This window comes from Neomonachus schauinslandi, chromosome 5 (assembly GCF_002201575.2).
Source record: "Neomonachus schauinslandi chromosome 5, ASM220157v2, whole genome shotgun sequence".
Taxonomy (NCBI): Eukaryota; Metazoa; Chordata; class Mammalia; order Carnivora; family Phocidae; genus Neomonachus; species Neomonachus schauinslandi.
In genome coordinates this window covers 158,292,115-158,312,333 of record NC_058407.1, presented here as the reverse complement: position 1 = coordinate 158,312,333, position 20,219 = coordinate 158,292,115, and the positions used below count along the sequence as shown (strand labels likewise).

Genomic DNA, 20,219 nt, shown 5'->3' with positions numbered 1-20,219 from the left:
TCTAGAAAGATGAACATTCCACTGAGAGCTGGTTATTTCCAGGGAGAAGAATGAGATTGGGGTAAATTTCAAGGGGAATTTTTATTCAATGCCTAAAGTTGTAATTTTTTAAGTGACAACAATGAACTCAAATTATTTTGCAATTTAATTTTTGTAATAAAAGAACAACTGAATGTCTATACCACAGCAATAAAGAACAAACTACTGATAACTTAAAGACAGATGAATCTCACAAATATGTGGGTTTTTTTTTAAGATTTATTTTAGAGAGAGAGAGAGAGTGCAGGGGGAGGAACAGATAGAGAATATTAAGCAGACTCTGTACTGAGCACAGAGCCCAACGTGGGGCTCAATCTCAAGACCCTGAGATCATGACATGAGCCAAAACCAGGAGTAGGACATTGAACCCACTGCGCCACCCGGGCACCCCTCTCACAAATATGTTTAAAAGAAAACTGGGGCACCTGGGTGGCTCAGTTGGTTAAGCATCTGCATTTGGCCCAGGTCATGATCCCAGAGTCCTGCGATCGAGTCCCACACTGGGTTCCCTGCTCAGCAGGGAGTCTGCTTCTCCCTCTCCCTATGCCCCTACCCACCTCCCCACTCGTGCGTGCTCTCTCTCTCAAATAAATAAACAAAATCTTAAAAAAAAAAAAAGAAAACCAAAAAGACATAAATAAGTATTTACTCTGTGATTCCATTTATATGAAGTTACATACAGGCAAAACTTACTTAAAATCATGACCTGAGCTACAATCAAGAATCGGATGCTTAACTGATGGAGCCACCCAGGCGCCCTGGAAGGTAGGCATTTCTAATGGTCCCATAGCATGATCCTAATCCTGACATATGGGTAGTTGTGCACAAAAAAAAGCCAGAAGGAAACATGAAAGCAAGTGAGCATCATGATCTAGGTGGTAGGATAATGACAGATTGGTGTACCTTTCCATATTTTCTAATTTCTCAACAGTCAGCATCCATTAGTTCTGGAATCAGAAAGAGATGAAAAATGTCTAATGTGGGCCCCAGCCAGGTGGATGCCTGCAGGTGTGGATGGACCAGCCCCACCTCCGGCGCTCTCCATGCTGGTGGCACAGCTGGACAGGACGCCCCAGGGGGGACACACACCTGAACAGCACGTGCAGCTATGGTTCCGACTACTTCACATGCACTGTTCTCTACTTCTCTCGACAACCCCATGCGGAGGTACACCACTTCCACTGCCATTCTGCAGATGGGGAAACCGAGGCATAGAAATATATAATGGAAGCATATAACTTGCCAAAGGCCACACAGCTAGAGCCAGGATGGAAGCGCCGACAGTCTGGGCTAGACCCCTGCCCTGTCCCTGACCACCCTAGCCATTCCATCTCTCTTGTGCCAACCATCTTCCAGGGCATCAACAAAGTATGAGCAACCCAAAGAATATCTTTTTGAAAGCACTTAAGTTTCTATATCAGAAAAAGAAACAGAAAGGAAGTGGAGGACTTCAATGAATGTCCTTATATTTGCTTCACAGTTTTGTGCTGAATCATATAGAGGGGGCAGGGAGGGGCACATACTCTCTTCATCGGCCTCGGGTTGGAATCCAGCAGTCATTAACTGCACTTGGAGACGCAGGGAGTGAGTATCAGACCATCTCGGCTTGGCATGATCTGGCTGTCATTGCCCCTGCCTCCCTATTCACCTGCCCAGTCCTGTGGGCCCAGGAGGATGGATGTGGTCCTCCGGGGTAATTCTGAACCGGCAGTAGGGTCCATGGGGAGAAGAGGGAAAGTGGCCTCTAGGAGAGCCAGTCGGCGACCTGAGTGGGGCTGGGCTTCATGTGTTCATCTCTCTCTACCTCACTGAGTCCTCAGACTGGGGAGGAAGGACCGAAGATGCCCATTTTATAGATCAAGAAACTGATCCTGGCTCTTGGGGCTTTGCTTCCAAGATGGCCAGGGAAAGGCCGCACCACGCGCAGCCTATTTGCTATGCCAACAGCACCCAGTGCGTGCCCCTGGACAAGGACATTAAGAAATCTGTCATTTGCAACACAGCAGAGGCCACAGCCATCAGGGACACTTCCAAAGTGAGTGTTTTGGGCGCCTACGTGCTTCCCACTTCCCACAGTGTGCACAACGTGGAGTATCGGCGCGGTCCTGTGCTCGCTGTGGGGACTGGGCAGCTTGCCTCCTTGCTGGGAGCCTGGGGCCCTCACTTGCAAGATGAGGATAATGTTGCTCACCTCACGGGGTCCCGTGAGGATTTGACAACTGCACTATTGTCAGCCTCACCGTCCCCACTGCAAGGTGGCCGTGTGCTGGACGGCTGTTGCCCTCTGCCTGCTCACTGTCTACCCTGCCCCCCCTTCTTCTGGGAACAGGATCCTGATTCTCCTTTGGGCAAATACCCCTTCCTCAGCATGTGCTTCACATGGGGTCCACCCCCTCCCCAGCCCTGTCCCCGGGGTGCCATAAAACCCTGGGCTGGCCCTAGGTCTCAAACTGCTCTTTGGCTGCAGTTGCTGAGAATTATAATAATGACAGGGAGGAAAGGACAGGAAGAAGCACCTGTCCCTTTCTCAGGGCTTACCACATGCCGGGCACTGCTCAGAGCATCCCTGATGACGTGATGAGGTGGGCGCCGCTAGCATCCCCATTCTACATATGAAGAAACTGAGGCCCACGGGCAGATACACACTTGGTCAGTGAAGAGCTTGGATTCAACCCCAGGGCTTCTGGCTCCAGCACCTGTGCCTCCCCCCGGTGTGTCCTCCCGCCTCTATGCAGCGAGCCAGGGGCGGCTGGCGGCCAGCTTGCTCTGAGATGGAACAGCCTGCTGGGGGGGCGGGGGCTGTCATGGACGAGTCTAGAGGGACGGAAGGAGAGCGCCTGCATCCAGCCACGCCTGGTGTGGTCCACCCCTGAACTTTTCAGCTAGGGGAGGCAACGCATTCCCTTTCTGGCTGAAGCTGGTTTGGGGAGGGCTCCCGTCGCCTGAACAGAATCTGAGAGACAGCCTGTGAACCCTAAGGAAGCAGACATCACACAACCAATGGCTCTTATCAGACCTGGGGGACACAGAGGAAATGGAGGCCCAGCGAGGGGACAGTAAGTGTGCCCACGGTCAGCCGTTGTGGCTGGAGCCCACGTGGCCCGGCACTGTCATGGCCTCTGTCCTGTTCTTCCAGAAGTGTCCACAGACTGAAGGGAGAGTTCTCGCGCTCTCATGGGCCCTTTCCCCCCAGCAGACAGGCCTTTCAAAAGGCATTCGCAGGAAGCTCCTTCTCTTAACACAGTATCATTCTCGTTTCTAACCACATTCTGTATTCTACAAAGTGAATTTGGGGGTGGGGAGGTAGAGGGAGACACTTTCAAGGCAATTTCATGCCTCAGATCTGGAAATAGAGAAAACTTTGATGAAGCTCTGGTGAAGGGCACATTGTTTATCCAAAACAGACCTGGGAAAGGGAAGCTGTCAACATTATCTCTTTCTGGTCACAAACTGCGGCTCTTTGATGGGTTTTTCCTAGAGTTTAATCTTGTGCTGGAAGCTAAGCTGATACCAGGAAGGTTTCCGACGCGTCAATCTCCTTCCTGGCATTTTATCAGAAATTGATTCTCTTTGCTTTCCGACGCTTGCGTCTTGGCCCTGCTGTCAAACGTAGGTTATGGACACCGTGTCTGTAGACACGTCTCCTGGGCTCCCGGCCTGACTGCGGGGGTCTCAGAATAGGCTGGCCATCTGGTGCAATGAGTTTCCATCGCCCCAAGGGGGTGAGGAACACCAGCCCAACTGTGGCCTGTTTTTCCATGGCAAGGCCTCTCATCCACCTCTGACTCTGAAGGGATTAGCCTTCTAAACAGGTGACTTTGCCCCTGCCAGTCCTAAATTATAGCACACAACATTTACTGAGCTCCTAGTAGGTGCCAGGCACCCTTGCAAGCACTTTACACATATGAAATCACTGAATTCTTCCCACGACCGTCTGAGGCAGGCTCTCTACGATCCCTACTCTTTAGAAGAAGAGGTTGAGTTGCAGGCAGGATAGGCAACTGGCGTGAGTGATGGGGGGTAGGCTAGGAATCCAGGCTATTTGCTTCCAGCGTTCCCAGGCTCCACTACTTTGCTAAGTGGCTTCAAACCCCGCCACATGACTTGTTTGCCTTGGAGCGATCAGAGATTGTCAGTGTCACGAGGGCCCCCCCCCCCCCCCCCCCCCCGGGCTCCAAATTCTCGGAGCTGCAGAGACCAAGACCTCAAGGGGCCGAAAGACTGACAATCATAACTTCGCAACTGGGAATGCACTTGGCAATTGGATGGAAAATGGATTTAGTCCTTCTCTGCCCAGAAACATGAACTAAAAAGCTTTCATTACGGGAAAAGTGGATTTAGAATGTCAGCTGTCATATCAGACAGGCTCTTGTAATATAGAACTATCAGCCTGCATTGTCTCCCCACCCCTTCTTCTTCTTCTTTTTTTTTGGTTATTTTTTAAATTTTTATTTTTTTATTAAAAAAAATTTTTTTTTTTAATTTTTAAACAAAGGGATTGAGATCTGTAAATATGGAAGGGCCAGCACCCCATTCCCCAGTAGGCTGAAGTGGCAAGAAGGCTGGGATCTGAAATGAGGAAGGCAAAGGGTCTGTTCACTGCATGACAGTAGGGTCTGAAACTTACAAGTCACCAGTCCCACTGGTGCTCCTGCAACCAGCCAAGCAAGGTGCTCTGAGCCAAGGGCCCGGGGAAAGACGGCTTTTAGATATCGAGGTGCTAGACGTGCCTCCAAATCCTTCTCAGGACAGCTGCCCTGCTCCTACTCCCTTTCTAGTGGACTAGAGAGCATACAGGGGCGGCCACTGAATGGTCCTGGTGTGGGCAGCCACACTCCAATGTGGCCAGCATGCTACAAGGTGGCCTGGAACAAAAGCTCTGCCTCTCTCATGCTGTTGGGAGACAAAATGGAAATGTCCGTTTTTAAAAAAGCTCATACCCTTTGTGCCAGTCATCCGACTTTGGAATTTAACCTTTGGCTATTCCGTGCGTGCACACAAAGACGTCTGCTCTAGGGTATTCTTTAAAGTGTGCTTATGGTAGCAAATTCTCTTAACAGCCTAGAGAGTTGTCAACCACGAACGGTAACATATCTATGGGTGGGTCCACCCTCCCTTACATGCATTTATTTGGTATCAAAACCTGATCTGAACTGACATGAAACTTACAGCCTTTGTCTATCCTACTTAGTATGAATATTCATACTTCCCTGCAGGTATGTTAATGTGTTTGATTATAGGGTGTTGTCCCAGGCCATAGTGGGACGGGATTACTTTCTAAATTCTAAAACAGTGAAACACATTTGGCCCCAAAAGGTTTCAAAGAAAGGACCATGTTTCTGTGCATTCACAGTAGAGCACTATGCAGCCATAAAGAGGAATGGATGAGATCTGTGCACATGTTCTGCTATGGAATGCTCTCCAAGACATGTTATTAAGTGAAAAAAAAAAATCCAAGAAAAAAGCATCATGTGTCACTGTGCTATCACGGGGACAGAGAAGGACAGATAAGCTCTGCACAGTTGCATGTCTATGGAAGATTTCTCGAAGGACACACAAGCCATTGCTTACTGTGGTTGCTTCTTGGGAGGGCATCTGGGGCGCTGATATCAAGAGCACTGTGTCCCCTAAATACCCTTTGGTATCGACTACCAGGTCAATCAGACTCTCTTTCTGCGTCTGAACTGGGAGAGGGAAGGGGAGGGAAGAGCAGGACAATGACGAGGTGCATAGACCAGAAAGGAGTGGTGGCATGTCTGTGATGGTACAGAGAGGGTCATCCGGCTTCCCCCATCCCTGGAGGCAGCCGGAATCCTGGACTCCCTCCTTCGCTGTGTTCTCCTGAAATCCGGTTCCTCTTGGGCGTGGCAAAGATGGAAGGAGTCTCCAGTCTTTGCACTGAAAGGCTTTGCTTAATAGCAGGAAGTGCTCATGTGCACGCGCGTGTGCACGTGCGCTTGGGGATGCGTGCTTGTACGTGCATGCAAAGGGAAAGCTTAACGTTTTCTAGGTGGTTGAGTTAAATGACTTTTGCAGTCCTTTACAAAGTGAGCTCAGCAGATGAGCGTGCTGTTAAGAGCATTTTTCAGAATCTCCGATCAGCTGCAGAAGAAGGCAGTCTATTATCGGGGCGCCTGGGTGGCTCAGTCGGTTGAGCGGCTGCCTTCATCTCAGGTCATGATCCCGGGGTTCTGGGATCGAGCCCCACGTCGGGCTCCCTGCTCAGTGGGGAGCCTGCTTCTCCCTCTGCCTCCCCCCTGGCTTGTGTTCGTGCTCTCTCTCTCAAATAAATAAAATCTTAAAAAAAAAAAAAAAAAAGAAGGCAGTCTATTATCACAGGAGCCTCTCAGACTGGTTCAGAGTAGGGGTGCTGGATCTAGCCTGCCTGGGGCCCACCTGCCTGGGGGCACACAGCCAGGAGACTGGAAGGATGGAATCAGCCCAAAGTCCAGCTGGAGTAAGGGAGACCCCTTCAGTAAGAAGTACAACTGTGCGCCTTCTCTGTCCAAGGACATGAACACCTCTCTGTTAAATATTAGACATGCTAAGAAATGATTAAAATAATGTAACAGCTAACATTTATGGAATGCTTACTACGGGTCTGGCACTGTGCAGAGTCACTTTAACACATTATTGCCTAGTAAACAAAAATCTCAAAAGGCGGCGAGAGGGGTCAAAAGAATCGTCCAAGGTCATACGACCGGGATCTGAGGCAGAAGGAGTACACTGTGGGTACTAATTCAGTGTCTTGGGGCCCCACAGTGCCATGGGCGATAGAATGGACGCTGGCGGGCTGATGAATAAAGATTTTTTTCCACCTTTGTGGTTTTCTTCTTTACCTTTTTAAACACTGTGTGATAAATTTACTTCCTAATGATTTTTGAGTAAACTACAATGACCACAATTTCAAAATCATTAATAATTCATGACCAAGGGCCATAAACACTATATAATCTCCACAGGCAGAAACAATGAATACTTGTTAGAGACAAGGCCGAGAATATTTTTACCAGCTAAGCAGAAAGTATCTACCGGCTTCAAGCTAACCATGAGACACATGTTTCAGAAAGGACTGTAGCCCTTCCAAAGCCTCGGTTCAGGCTGCCTCTTGCAGGGAGCCTGCTCTCCCTCCTGCAGCACCTGCTGGGGGTTCATCTGTGTCTGTGGGAGGCTTGAGAACAGGGGTGCCCCGGGGCCATGCAGGCATGCAGTGCTCAGGGAAGGACCTGAGCTGAGAGCCAGGGGTTACTTAATCCGGACCAGGCACTGGCTCTCACCTGTGGGGGGGGGGGGGGGGGGGGAGGTTATAAAATTTGGAAGCCTGGGTCCCACCCCCCAGAGATTCTGATATAACTGGTTTGGAAAAAGGCCTAAACTCTGGGGTATTTAAAAAGCTCCGGGGTGATTCTAATGTGCAGCAATGTTTGTGACCACTGACACAAAGCCCTTGGCAAGGGGCCTGCCACAATGTGATTGCTGACACCTGTCTGCTACCTAGCAGGTGTGTGTGGAGGGCAAAGATGGCAGAGTGGAGGGCCCCCAAACACCAGCCATTGCCCAGTGTTGCCTTATGGGAATAAGGCTCTGCTGTCATTCTCCATTTTATCAACGAAGCCAGAAGTGTGCGTTTTTTATGTGAAAATTGTAAATGTGGACAGCTAATTTTTGAAAAATGGAATAGGGTCTGGGCCAAATAAAACACATCTTTGGGCTGAATTTGGCCTGGGAGCTCACTGCGAACAGCCTCCCCTCCTCCCTTTGCCATGCTGGCCCATGGACCACACAGAGAACGACACAGTCCCAACCCAGGAAGGAAACAGCCCATTCACCTGCCCCGATGTGAGCAGGCCCATGTCACCTCACCACCAAAACAACATGACGCGCTTGTCTGCCTGTTCCAACCAGCTTGTCTCCTTGCCTTTCATAGTGACAGAGTCTGATCTCTACCTGGCATTCTGTGTGAGGCACAGAGTGTCAGGAAGTGCAGATTTCACAGGTGATGGGGGAGGGGGGGAACGCGGAAGGAGGAAGTGGGCAGGAAAAGCATGTTCTAATAGATCAAGATGAGCATCCTGGCACCTTGCTAGTTGTTTCTTTCTCTTGTTTCTCTAACCAAACAAAAGCCCTGTTAAGAGAGTCAGCACCCTCTTTTTCAGAAAAGGCCTGAAACCATTTTAAATATCTTTCAGGGTAAAACTTAAGGTATTGTGATAAACATCTCACTTTGCAGAGGAAGAGTGATCTGAAATGCTCTCGGGCAACTGGCATGATGGGAGTAGCCAGGAAAGCAGCAATTAGGGAGTCCTGTTGCCAAGGAGAAAGAGAGAGGGGGAAACGAGCAACTCAACTAGTTACCTGCTGCCCTGCTTTGTCGATTCCCAGCAAATCTCTTAAGGTGGATAAATGTGATGATGTTACTCTGTGACCAAAAGCCTCGGTTAGGTTGAAACAGTTCGTTCCTGGCTTTGGGGGGGGGGGGGGGGGGCGGGTCCCCCCCCTAGGTCCCTTCACCGAGGGGGGGCTGGGAGCCTGCGGGCCTGTGCTCACTCCTGTTCCGGCTCTTCTACCCTCCAAGTCCCTGCAAGGACTTTGTGGGAGATACGTGCACCTGCTCCTGCTTCCAGAAAAATGTTCCTACAGGAAGGAGTGACAGAATCCACCCTGGTTCAGTTTCTAGAATGCCCACCAGGGCTGACATTTAGATGTTTTCAGCAGCACCAAAGTCCCAGCCCTCGCCCCAGGTAGGTTGCTTAAATAAGAAGGAAACCCACGCCGGCTGTTCTGGCTACAGCTGAGGAAGGAGACAAGAGGGGACAGGATGACAGCCACTGCAAAGCACCCATGGCCCTTTGCGGTCCAACCCCAACCTGCTTCAGTTGGCTGAGGGTGAGGCCAACTCGGAGGATGCAGCATGTAAGTGCTGATGGATTTCAGGATTGGTGGATACTTATGATGAGCCTCATGCCTTCATACCCTTGTACCCCTACACCCATCTGTGGTTACATAAGACTCAAATTCAAACTCCCGTGAGCTTGAGACTTGATCCAAGGGCCCTGCGGTAACCTCTGGGTCCTTGCTTCCACTTTGTACCCTACAGCTCAGGAATCTTGCAACCTTCCTTACTCATGTCTGACTTTGACCATGCTTTTTAACTTGGCCCGAAAAACTGCTGCTCATTCTTCAAGAGGCAGCCTGCATATCAGCTTTTCCGCACGCCTTTCTAGAGACCACTGGCAGAGTCAGGTAAGCCCTCTTCTGTATTGAAATTCCACTCTCTTTGCCCTTCTCACATGGCATTATAATGACCCCGCTGCACATCCCTTCCATCTATAGTGCACACACCGTGAGATCAGGGCTGTGTCTCTCTCATCCCATCTGCCAGGCACAGAGCAGGCGGGCTCAGTGTGGCAGGTCTCAAGAATGGCCACAAGTATTTGTAGCTTTCCCATGCAGAGGTGAGGCCTATTTCCCCACCCCTTCAATCTGGCCTGAACTTGTGACTTGCTTTAAAGAAAACCAAGTTGGCAGAAGGGACACCATGCTGGTTCTGAGCCCAGGGCTCAAGAGGTGCTGCGGCTTCCACTCTTCATGCTCTTGACCCCCTGAAGCCCCAGGAGAACAAAGCTGGCTGGCTTGCTGGTGGATGAGAAAGCACTGAAAGAGAGCCGAAGCACACTACTAGTACTCAGCCGTCCCCAAGGTGACACAGTGCTCACTGCAAAGGCAGAAGTGAGTCCAGCTGAAATCAACACGACTGCCGAGCCCAAACTGTCGACCCACGGAATCATGAACTAAATGCACCGATGTTGTGTGACATCCCTGAAATGTGGGTTTCATCTGTTACACAAAGTTAACTGATATACTTCGTAAGAGATTGTTACCACCAGTGACACTTTGATTGAGAACTCGAGATGCCAACTATCCTTTCGTCCGGGATTCAAGCTGGAGACTCCGAAACAAGTAGGAGGTCCAGGAATGCTTATTCACCAGCAGGCTCCCTTCAAACAGAGTTGCCTCCCACCCACCCTCACCAGTGACACATTTACCTCCTTTTTCTCCCGTGAGCATGACCGGCCTCTGTCAGCCTTTCGCAGAGTCTGACCTGTAGCAGTTCAAAAGCAGAACCAGAGATTAAGGCTATTTTAAAACAGCTAGTTTATCACCGCAAAAGCTTTTTATTTGCAAACTGAATAGACGGGACCAATCATAATCAAATGATTTTTTTTTTAAGATTTTATTTATTTATTCATGAGAGACAGAGAGAGAGAGAGGCAGAGGGAGAAGCAGGCTCCCAAGGAGCAGGGAGTCCGATGCGGGACTCGATCCCAGGACTCTGAGATCATGACCTGAGCCGAAGGCAGACGCTTAACCATCTGAGCCACCCAGGCGCCCCCATAATCAAATGATTTTAAGAAAATGTAGCCTATTATTATAGTGGGAAAATGGCATACTCTTGAAATAGACCAACGAAAAGGAAATGGTAATTCACACACTCACGTTATTTGACTATAATGAACAAAGCCTCAGCTCCTTAATCTGGAACATTATCTGCACTCTGCAAGGGCCGACAGTAGATTTCCCAGTCGAATTACATTTTTATTAAATTGTTCGGAATTATATAAAATGCCTTCCACAAAAATGCCTTCCACTGTGCGCATACACATAACCTTTGATGAGTGCATACCAATGTGCTTCACCAAACCCCCAAACTCACCACTGAGGTGATGGTACAGATGTGAATTAGCAGTAATCACCCACATTTCCCACATAACGGGCAATTTCAGAGAGAATGTTGATTTTCTTAGAAAACCAAAGACTAGCATTTGAAAGTATGCATAAATTCAACAGCTCAACATCATAAGGTTTAAATATGCTGTTCCAAATGCACTTTTCACAACTTTTATGGAAGTGTCCATTTCAAAAGGATTCCTTGGTGGAAAATTAATGGATTGCCTTTAAATGGGAATGCCATAAAATGGGAACCTCTGTGCATTGTCCATGTGTCTTCCAAATTATCCAGCTTTACTCTCAGGTGGCTATGTGTGAGAAAATCAGTACCACATGTCCCATTAGCCAAGAATACTCCAAAGCAGGAGCAAAAAGACAGCGATGACTTATTGAGAGGCAAGACGTAGGGACTGAGGCTCAGAGGAAAGATGTTTGTCTCTGGATGTGGCCACTTCCAGTAGGTCTACACAGGTGTGGGGGGTGGGGGACCTCATAGCCGGTGATGAAGCACAAGTCACTCTTTCCAAGAAAGTGAGAATAAGGGGAAGAGCGAAGGTCCGAAGATGAACCTCTGGCAATGGCCAGAATTTGGGGCCAATATTAATAAAGAATTTGGAAAAGAGGCAGCTGGAGAATTTATAGGAGACCCTGGATTATACAATATCATGGTATGGTAGACGTCTTTTGGGTTATCTGCTCAGCTCATAAGGACACCCTAAACTGCCTCCTTCTATCTCTCTCTCCTCCCTGTCCTCAGAGGGGAGCTCCAAGACAATATAGGACCCCAACCTCAGTATGGTGCACTGGGGATGGACGCCTGACCCTACCACAGTCAATCAGAATCCCAGCTCCAGGAATTTGAAATTGGTTTGGATAGACAAAGAAGAAAGAGGGCCGGAGCAGGGCTATCTCCATGTACGAACTTTGATGCAGTCAGAAGCCACCTGCCTCGGGGGACAGACTACCAGAGAATGCCAAGGCAGAACGAAGTGATCTGAAACTGACTACATACCTGCCCTTGTGTTCCACAGACACTCACTTAACTGAGTACCACTGAGGTGCTGGATGCCAACAGTGGGGGGAGGCTGTGTGTGTGTGCGCGGACGGGGGATATATGAAAACACTCTGTACTTCCTACCCAACTTTGCTATGGACCTAAAATTGCTCTAAAAAATAAGGTTTATTCATTTAAAAAATTAAGAAAAAGGCCCAGAATTAAGGATCAGGGGATCTGGGTTTTTGGGCCCATTTTATCCCAACCTCCTGACCCCTGATGCTCTGGAGGGAGGAACCAGCGTGGACAGCTCCCAGAAACCTTTGACCGCCCCTGCACTAGCTGTCAGTCGAGGGACTCACTATGGAGAGGATGACATGCCAGGTCATAGGCCACACAGGGCAGAGCCGAGAGCCGGGAGATTGGCCTAGAGCTGGAAGGGGACAGGGAGGGTTGGAGACCAGGGGTCGGACCAGAGTGTTCTACCAACAGAAGCAAGTGTCGAGGCAAGTTAGGATGCCAGCAGGGAAACAGGCCCAGAACAAAGCCAGAGAGCAGAAAGGAAGCAGAGCTAGTCCAGGGGCAAGCACGGTAGTCCCCAGGGTCTGGCTGCAGCCCTTCTAGTGTTGGGCAGACACACGCTTAGGGACCTGGTCCAGTGGACAGCAGACCAGTTACGGGATCTTGGATAAGTCACAGGATCCCACAGGATCCTTCCGGGCCATATTTTCTTCCCTTTCTTTTTTTTTTTTTAATTTTAAATGAGAGGCTGAATCACCTCTGGGGTTGCTTTTCATCTCTAAAATTCTGTTCCACCAACAGAGAACAGTAAGAAAAACATTAAGGTGGGCCATAAAAGCAACACATTAATATAAAGAACACAGAACTTAACTACTGAAATTTGAAAGCAAATCTCTCTACTGGAGTTCATTAGAAGCTGCTTATTCATTAAATTGGAAAATAATTTGCTTATTTTCCAATGAAGATAATTCGCTCTAATTATGTACACTTGTAATCTAACGCCCCGTCCTCACACCACTGAGCCCCTCTCTCCTCTGGGCAGCTCCACGTGGAGGCTGCTCCTTCTTGCCAAGGACAGAAAGAACGAGATTACACTGGACCTGTCTACTGCACTCAGCATCTCTAAGTATCTTCTTACTTATATCTCGTTGTATTCTCATGACACTCAGGGAGGGAGGTGGAAGATGGTGACACTAATATCAATAGATGCTGCTTGCAAAATTGAGGGGGTGTTCCCCTGCATTTTGCAAGGTGACCTGTCAGTTTCAGCCATGAGACGATAAATAAGGCCAAATGTAAATGATACATGTGTAACTCACATTATAAAACAGACGTGTGCCTGGGAAACAGGAAAAAAAAAACCAAAAACGAAAAAGACATGAATGCATATATTCTCCCACTTAGGACATCAGAGATTTTATCCACGCTTTCGATTCATTTTTGATGGTTAGAAGATTCTGACACTTTGGTTTTACTTTGCTCTAGATGCAGATCATAATATTCAGAGCTACCATTCAGAAGGGAGGTGCGTCTTCCTTGGATGTCAGCTTCTGAAACCACCAGGCAAGGGAAAATCAGCATCAGAATGACCCTTAAAAGAGCCTAAGCCTCCTGTGAAGTACAGTCCACAGGACACAGCCTTTTCTATCCATTGCTGTAGTCTACTGGACGTGTGAAATATTTGGTGCATATAGATATGTATGGTACATGATAAAAATACATATGCATAATATCGTTTTGCAGTATTTCTAACTAAATTATTCACATGGTAATTACTCCCTCTGTTTTTCCTATAGGGTAGAAGGAGAGTGGGAGGGGGGAGGGTGAGAACCAGGCACGAAGTTCACGAATGTTAAAGTTCGGGGGACACAGCTCCACTGAACTGGACACCTACTATGTGCCAGGATCAATGCACAGGCTTGATCTCCTGCATCCTCACAACCACTGCTGTGGGGCAGGGGTCAATAAACTTGTCCTGGAAAGGGCCAGGGAGTAAATTTTTTTTTTAATTTTTTTTTTAAAGATTTTATTTATTTATTGGAGAGAGAGTGAAAGCAAGAGAGATCACAGAGGGAGACGGAGGAGCAGACTCGCCGCTGAGCGGAGAGCCCGATGCGGGGCTGGATCCCAGGACCCTGAAATCATGACCTGAGCCAAAGGCAGACACTTAACCTACTGAGCCACCCAGGTGCCCCTGAGAGTAAATATTTTTTACCGTACAGGCCGTAAGTTCATAAAATCATAAAGTCTCTGGTGCAACTACTCGACTCTGCCATTGTGGTGCGAGAGCAGTGCTAGACTGTATGTAAACAAATGGGTGCCGCTGTGTTCCAATAAAACTTTATTCACAAACACAGGCAGCAGGCTGGGGTTCGCTCCCAGGCTGTAGTCTGCTGACTCTTGCTCTAGATGGACAGTACTATCCCCTTGGTACCAACCAAGGAAGAAATGAGAAACAAACTTTGAGGGGATGAATGAGCTGCTTTTTCGAGGTCACAAAAATGTAGCTTGTAAGTGACAGGCTGTTCCTAATGACTATCGTCACTAACATCCTCACCATCACAATCATATTAATCATTGTTATTACCATGTGAGCTCACCTTAAGTCAGGTTTACTCTGTGCCAGGCACTGAGCTCCAGGCTAAGTCCATGAATCAACCCATTTACTCCTCTCAGCTACCCAAGAAATACTATCCTGCTTGTCAGATGCGGTCACTGAGACCCAAAGAGGTTAGGAGGCTTGCCCCAAATTACCCAGCTAGTGAGTTGAGGAGCCTTGATCTGGATCTGAGCAGTCTGGCTCGGGAGCCTGCACTCCCAACCACCGGACCACACTGCTCCTCAGTCAGGGCATTAAAGACAAGTACAGAACACAAGAATAGACCGGGGAGGGAGTCTGATGTAAGCAATTCTTTCTGTGATGCAGCTTCATAATGTACTTTGGGTTCCTAGAGCAATTAGTAAGGGGGTTAGATGAAAATAATTTCCCAACGAACAAAGAAGACGGCGTTGCCAGCCAGCTGGGTAAATGCCGTAAGATGCCAAAAATGGTAAGGCAGGCTTAGCATTAGACACTCATTCCCGTCTACTCAGGTGAAATGCTCAGCCTTGACAGGAAGGGTTGGGCTTTAGAGAATAAATCCAGTGGAAATCTTGCAGGCAGAGAGGGCCCATGTAGGGACCTCCCCACCACAAAGGAGCTTTGAACAAAGAACTTGTTTCTCTCCACTGGGGTGATGGTACCGCCATGAGGTTACAAAAATGAGCTTATTTCTTCCATTGTCCAAATAGGACTTATGTTGCTCTCATTTTATATATCTATGGAATTTAATTTAAATGACAAATATCCCACTGAAATACCACTTAATCTCACTAATCGGACTGCCAAAAATCCGAGGTTTGACAACATACTGTTGGCAAGAGCTAGGAAGCCGGCACTTTTGAGCACTGGCGGGGGGGGGGGAGGGGTAGTGGAGAACAACATAGTCCCTTTCAAAGGTATTTTGACAATATCCTCAAAAGCACAAGTGCATTTTCCTTTTGGGCTAGGAATAATACTTCCAAGGATCCACCACAAAGAATTACCTCCACAAAGAGGACATGGATGTACAAAGGTATTCCCTGTATCAAAACCTGCAATAGCAAATGTTGCAAATGACCCATAAGTCTATCAGTAGGGACTGGTTGAGTAAATACAGCAAATCCACACAATGGTACAGAATACTGTGAAGCTGGAAAAAAGAATAGGCGAGCTCCTTATATATAAGATAGTCATGTTACTTGAAAAAAATCAACAGGCAGAAAGTGTATGTACTATGCAATCTTTTCTCCAACAAAAAGGAAAATAAGAATAAATACTCACGTTGGTTCTATTTGTATAAAGAACCACCCAGAGCTACGTGTACAAGGACAACAAATCACTGTTCCTTTCTATATGTTTTTATTTTGGGTTTTTTTTTTTTTTAAGATTCTATTCATTTATTTGACAGAGAGAGATACAGCGAGAGAGGGAACACAAGCAGGGGGAGTGGGAGAGGGAGAAGCAGGCTTCCCACCGAGCAGGGAGCCCGATGCGGGGCTCGATCCCAGGACTCTGGAATCATGACCTGAGCCGAAGGCAGACGCTTAACGACTCAGCCACCCAGGCGCCCCTATATGTTTTTATTTTTGAATGATGTATCTGGACCTATCTCCTTTTGAAAAAATGAAAAGAAACTTAAAATATTAAATGGCCAAAAGGCAGATTCAAATTTTAAAAAAAAATACAATGGGAAATGCTGTAGACTGTTCCCATCAGGGAATCCAAGAAGGGGTAGTCTGCTGGAGGGAAATGGAGTAGCCTCTGTGAACCTTAGCACCCCAAAGCTTGCCGGAAAGACAACACGGTATTTTAGGAGCACAAACTGTTTTCTTTTAAGAGATCGATTGAGAGAGAAGAATGAAATGATGACAAAATAGGGTTTCTGGAAATTGGAACAATGGTTTCCAGGCTAAGCCAGTTCGCTATTGGCATCCTGCTCCTTTATTTAAGGGCAAAGATTTATGAAATGGCCAGACAAGACGAGAAAGGAAAAAGGAAAAAGGAAGGAAGAGCAAGGAAAGGAAAACTGGGACCTGTGCAGACGGGCTGTCTGGAAATCGTGGTTTCCTCGTGCTTACTGAGCACCTACCCCGACAGCTTCTTCCCCAGGTGACAGCTCTCGGGCCCCCCTGTCATGCACAACAACAAAGCCATGTGGCTCAGAGAAGTAACCTGCCCAAGGTCAGAGTGGGGAAGGGGAAGAACTGGGTTCACAGTCAGTCTGGCTGCTAACCCAGTGTTCACTTCCCTGCTGCCTGCCAGCACCCCCTCGTGTCAAGTCCAGGAATGGGAACACCCCAACGCCACTGTCCGTACTACCCCACCCCCACAGGCCTTTAGCCCCATCCCAGCTTCCTGGACACCCCTCTACAGCCTTTGCAAAGACACCTGTGGCAGAGTAAGGTGGCAGGGTGGGGACAGAGCAGCCTGGGGAGCACCTGCCCAGCCCAAGGGGAATCGCTATTTGGTTTTGTTATCGTTCTGTTTTTTGAGAGAGAGAGAGAGTGCGCCAGAGCTGGGGGGCAGAGGCAGAGGGAGAGAGAGAGAGAATCTTAAGCAGGCTCCACACCCAGCACAGAGCCAGAAGTGGGGCTTGATCTCACGACCCCGAGAACATGACCCCAGCCAAAACCAAGATGGACGCTTAACCAACTGAGCCACCCAGGTGGCCCCGGGGAATCGCTATAAGGCTCCAGCTGCCAGTTTCCGTACAGGAATGTGGGCCCAGTCTCATCAGATCGGATTTTTCCAGAGAAGTCCAGTATTAGGAGAAAGTTTCTAAGTTTTAAATAATGACAAGTAACTAAAAAAATTTTTTTAAAGCTCTATACAGATCCAACAAAGCAGACTTCTAGATTCTAACCTAATAGGTAATGAGGCAGAAGGCTGGAGAATCTCCCATTATTTACCTCGATGCCATGGACCATTTTTGCAGGGGAGCGGGGAGAGCTCTTTAAGGAAATCTCATCGTAATAACAGAAATCTGTTAGACAAAAAGCGTGACTGTTTGGAAGACAGGTAAACAGGGGCTCTGCGACACACTTTCCGATTCCTTCCAATTCCCCATGTGCACCTCCAGGCTGGTTCTGGGGACTTTAAGTCACACTCTCTCTTCTGAAAGCCCGAAACAATAACCCTGTCAGTCTTCCTTTGCATTTTCTGTGTAACTCAAATTCCCGGGGCCCACTTGACTGCCAAATTACCTGAGATAAACAAGTCATGCTAAGCTCCTCTTTTCCTTTCCAAACCCAACAGCAGCTGCCAGCCAGAAATGGTTGTTTATAACCTGCACACTGTTACACGCATTTGCTTGTGCACTTCTAAAAATGCTTAGCCATGCATTCTTTGGCGGCCTTCATAATTACATGAGAGCCTGGGGACAATGCTGTGCAGTGGCAGAGAGGGTAGGCTGTGGGTCAGCCTGTCTGGCTCAGCTTCTCAGTACCTGTTCGGAACCCCTGATAGTGCGATTCCATTTCGGTCTATTGTCGGCGTTAAGACGGTACATGTGAAATGCTTAGAACGGTGCCCTGCACATAGTAGGTGCTTAGCAGTAAGTAGTTCACTCCCCCACAAATGGCTGACTATATGTTCATGGATCTTAGTGAGTTCTGTTGGACTCTGGTTCCCAAACATATCCCGAATCTGTCCCTTCCTCCCCATCACCCCTCTGCGAGGCCCATGATCATTGCAGAGCCATCTGGTTGGACTCCTGCCTCCGTTATTGCTGGGCTTTTCCCATGGTAGCCAACTAAAAATGAGACTGTATCCCTTGCCTGCTTGACCCTCCAGTGCGTTTCCCTCTGCATGGTTCTCTCTCTGCTGGCGCATGCTCACACCCACACCACCCACCCCTGCAGCCCGCCAGTCTTTCCTCAGCTCCTTGGATTCACGATTCCTTCCTTCTCCGGGTCCTTTGCTCTCATGGTCCTCTCCTGTTGGCTCCTTCTTATCAATCAGATCTCAGCCAGAAGGGACTTCCCTTCCTCAGAGAGGACTAGCCCACCATCCTCCCTACTTTTTATCCTCTGCACAGCCCCTGTCTGATCTTTTTCTTGTTAGTGTGGTTGTGGTCTGTCTGCCCCATCCCCTCCCAATATGGCCACTGTTTGGCTTTTTTTTATCACTGAATTTCCCATACCTGGAACAGTGCCTGGAATGGAATGGACATCAGTAGACATACCTGGAATCTGTGAATGAATGAATGAATGAATGAATGACCAAAATTTTGAATGGACAATGCTGGGAGGACAGGAGGCATGAGTATGAACTACTATAAAGACTTCATCTTCTCTCACAATGTATTTTCCTGACCCTATCCCCCTGCTTTTTCTCAGATGGTGAAATGAAATATGACAAAGTGAGTTTAATACACCACTGGAGATAATTGGAAAATATTGATTTTTGTTTTCAATTGAAACAGTAAAGATAAGAAAATGCCACACTTCTGTAATCTAATCAGTGGCTTATGTGACAGCATGCTTCCCAGGCTAAAATGTACTTTGGTCGACCTCTGTATCCATCATAAAGTTCCCAAACTCATTCCAACTACACAGGCCAACCCAGGCCCCCATTGACTACAAGTGGGGAACACTGCGCTTGTGAATCTATGCGAACTTGTGTGTATGTATCCAAATTAAAGTGTCTTTTGAGTATTTGCATTCCACTCCTCCCTTCCCCCCACAATGAGCTGCCAAGTAGTCCTGGAAAACACAGGAAATGATGCATGAGCTCCCCTGGAATCCTAAAGAAAAAGATACGTTCCTTCCTCTGACAGCTAATTTTTACTGAGAGCCTATTAAGTGCTGGGCACCATTTTAAAGGCTTTAAATAGATGGATTCATTTGATTCTCATAGCAGCCCTATGAGGAAGTCCTACTATTAATCTCCATTTTATAATTTCAGAGTCCAGGCACTGAGAGATGAAGGAACGAACCCCCCCCCCCCCGAGGTCATGCGGCCTCAGAACTGAAGCCCCCTGGGTAGGTGTCTACAAGCTCTGCTTCTTCCTCTCCTCCCCAGATGAGGACGGCTCACCTCGTGAGCACCAACTCGAAGACAGGGAGAGCAGGAGAGCAAGTCTAATCCTCTGCCCTGGTTTTTCAGGGTTGCCGTTTTCAGGCTTAAAATAAAATCTCCATCTCAAATCAGGCAAGAGACAGGACTTCCCACTACAAGGGCTCATTAGGAGGTTGGAGGGGGCGGGGCACTGGATAGAAATGGATCTGGGCCTGTTCTCCCATCTCTGTAGGCACGTTAACTCCCCAGGCCACGGCCCCAACATCTGATAAATGACAGCGGTCAGACCAGATCGGAAGTTACTCACTGGCTGAATCCAGCCCACAGATATTTGTTGGGTCTCCATAATGTTTAAAAAGAAAAAAGAAAAAAAAAATTCTTTTTCAGCCAACATTTACAGCTTGGGAGATATCACATTTTAAAATCCTGAGTTCCGGATTATTTTGAAAAACCGAAAGATCTGTCAACACAGGGCTTGCATTCCTGCCTGGCAACAGTTGTCTGAAGCTGAGGACAGTGGGCCGACAGATGGCCTGGTGTCCTCTGGTTCCCAGCCCCCGCTGGCTGGCTGTCTCCCTGCCACTGAGGTCCAGTCCAAGTTGCCATTTATCAGCAGGTCTGATAGGTTTTCCCCTATAGTAAAGATGAAAGTGAAGGTCCTTGTGTCCACATCTCCAGCAAAAGTGAGAATCATTATTGTCATCATCCTAACTGCAGCGAACACATACGTACTTATTATATGCCAGGTCCTGATCTAAGGGCTTTGCATCCATGAATGCTTTTAATTTTCACAATAACTCCAGGGGGTGGGACAACTATTATCTCTATTATACAGAT

The 20,219-nt window shown here is 48.0% G+C and overlaps 1 protein-coding gene across 1 annotated transcript in view; it reads right to left on the bottom strand.

Annotated features, from left to right (window-relative positions):
* The window catches only part of KATNIP (katanin interacting protein), a 180,817-nt gene that overhangs the window by 151,360 nt on the left and 9,238 nt on the right, over positions 1-20,219 (bottom strand). Inside the window, exon 2 of the mRNA XM_044915093.1 lies at positions 10,086-10,141. Within this exon, the coding sequence (XP_044771028.1) occupies positions 10,086-10,141 (56 nt within the window). The remainder of the gene's footprint in view (positions 1-10,085; positions 10,142-20,219) is intronic.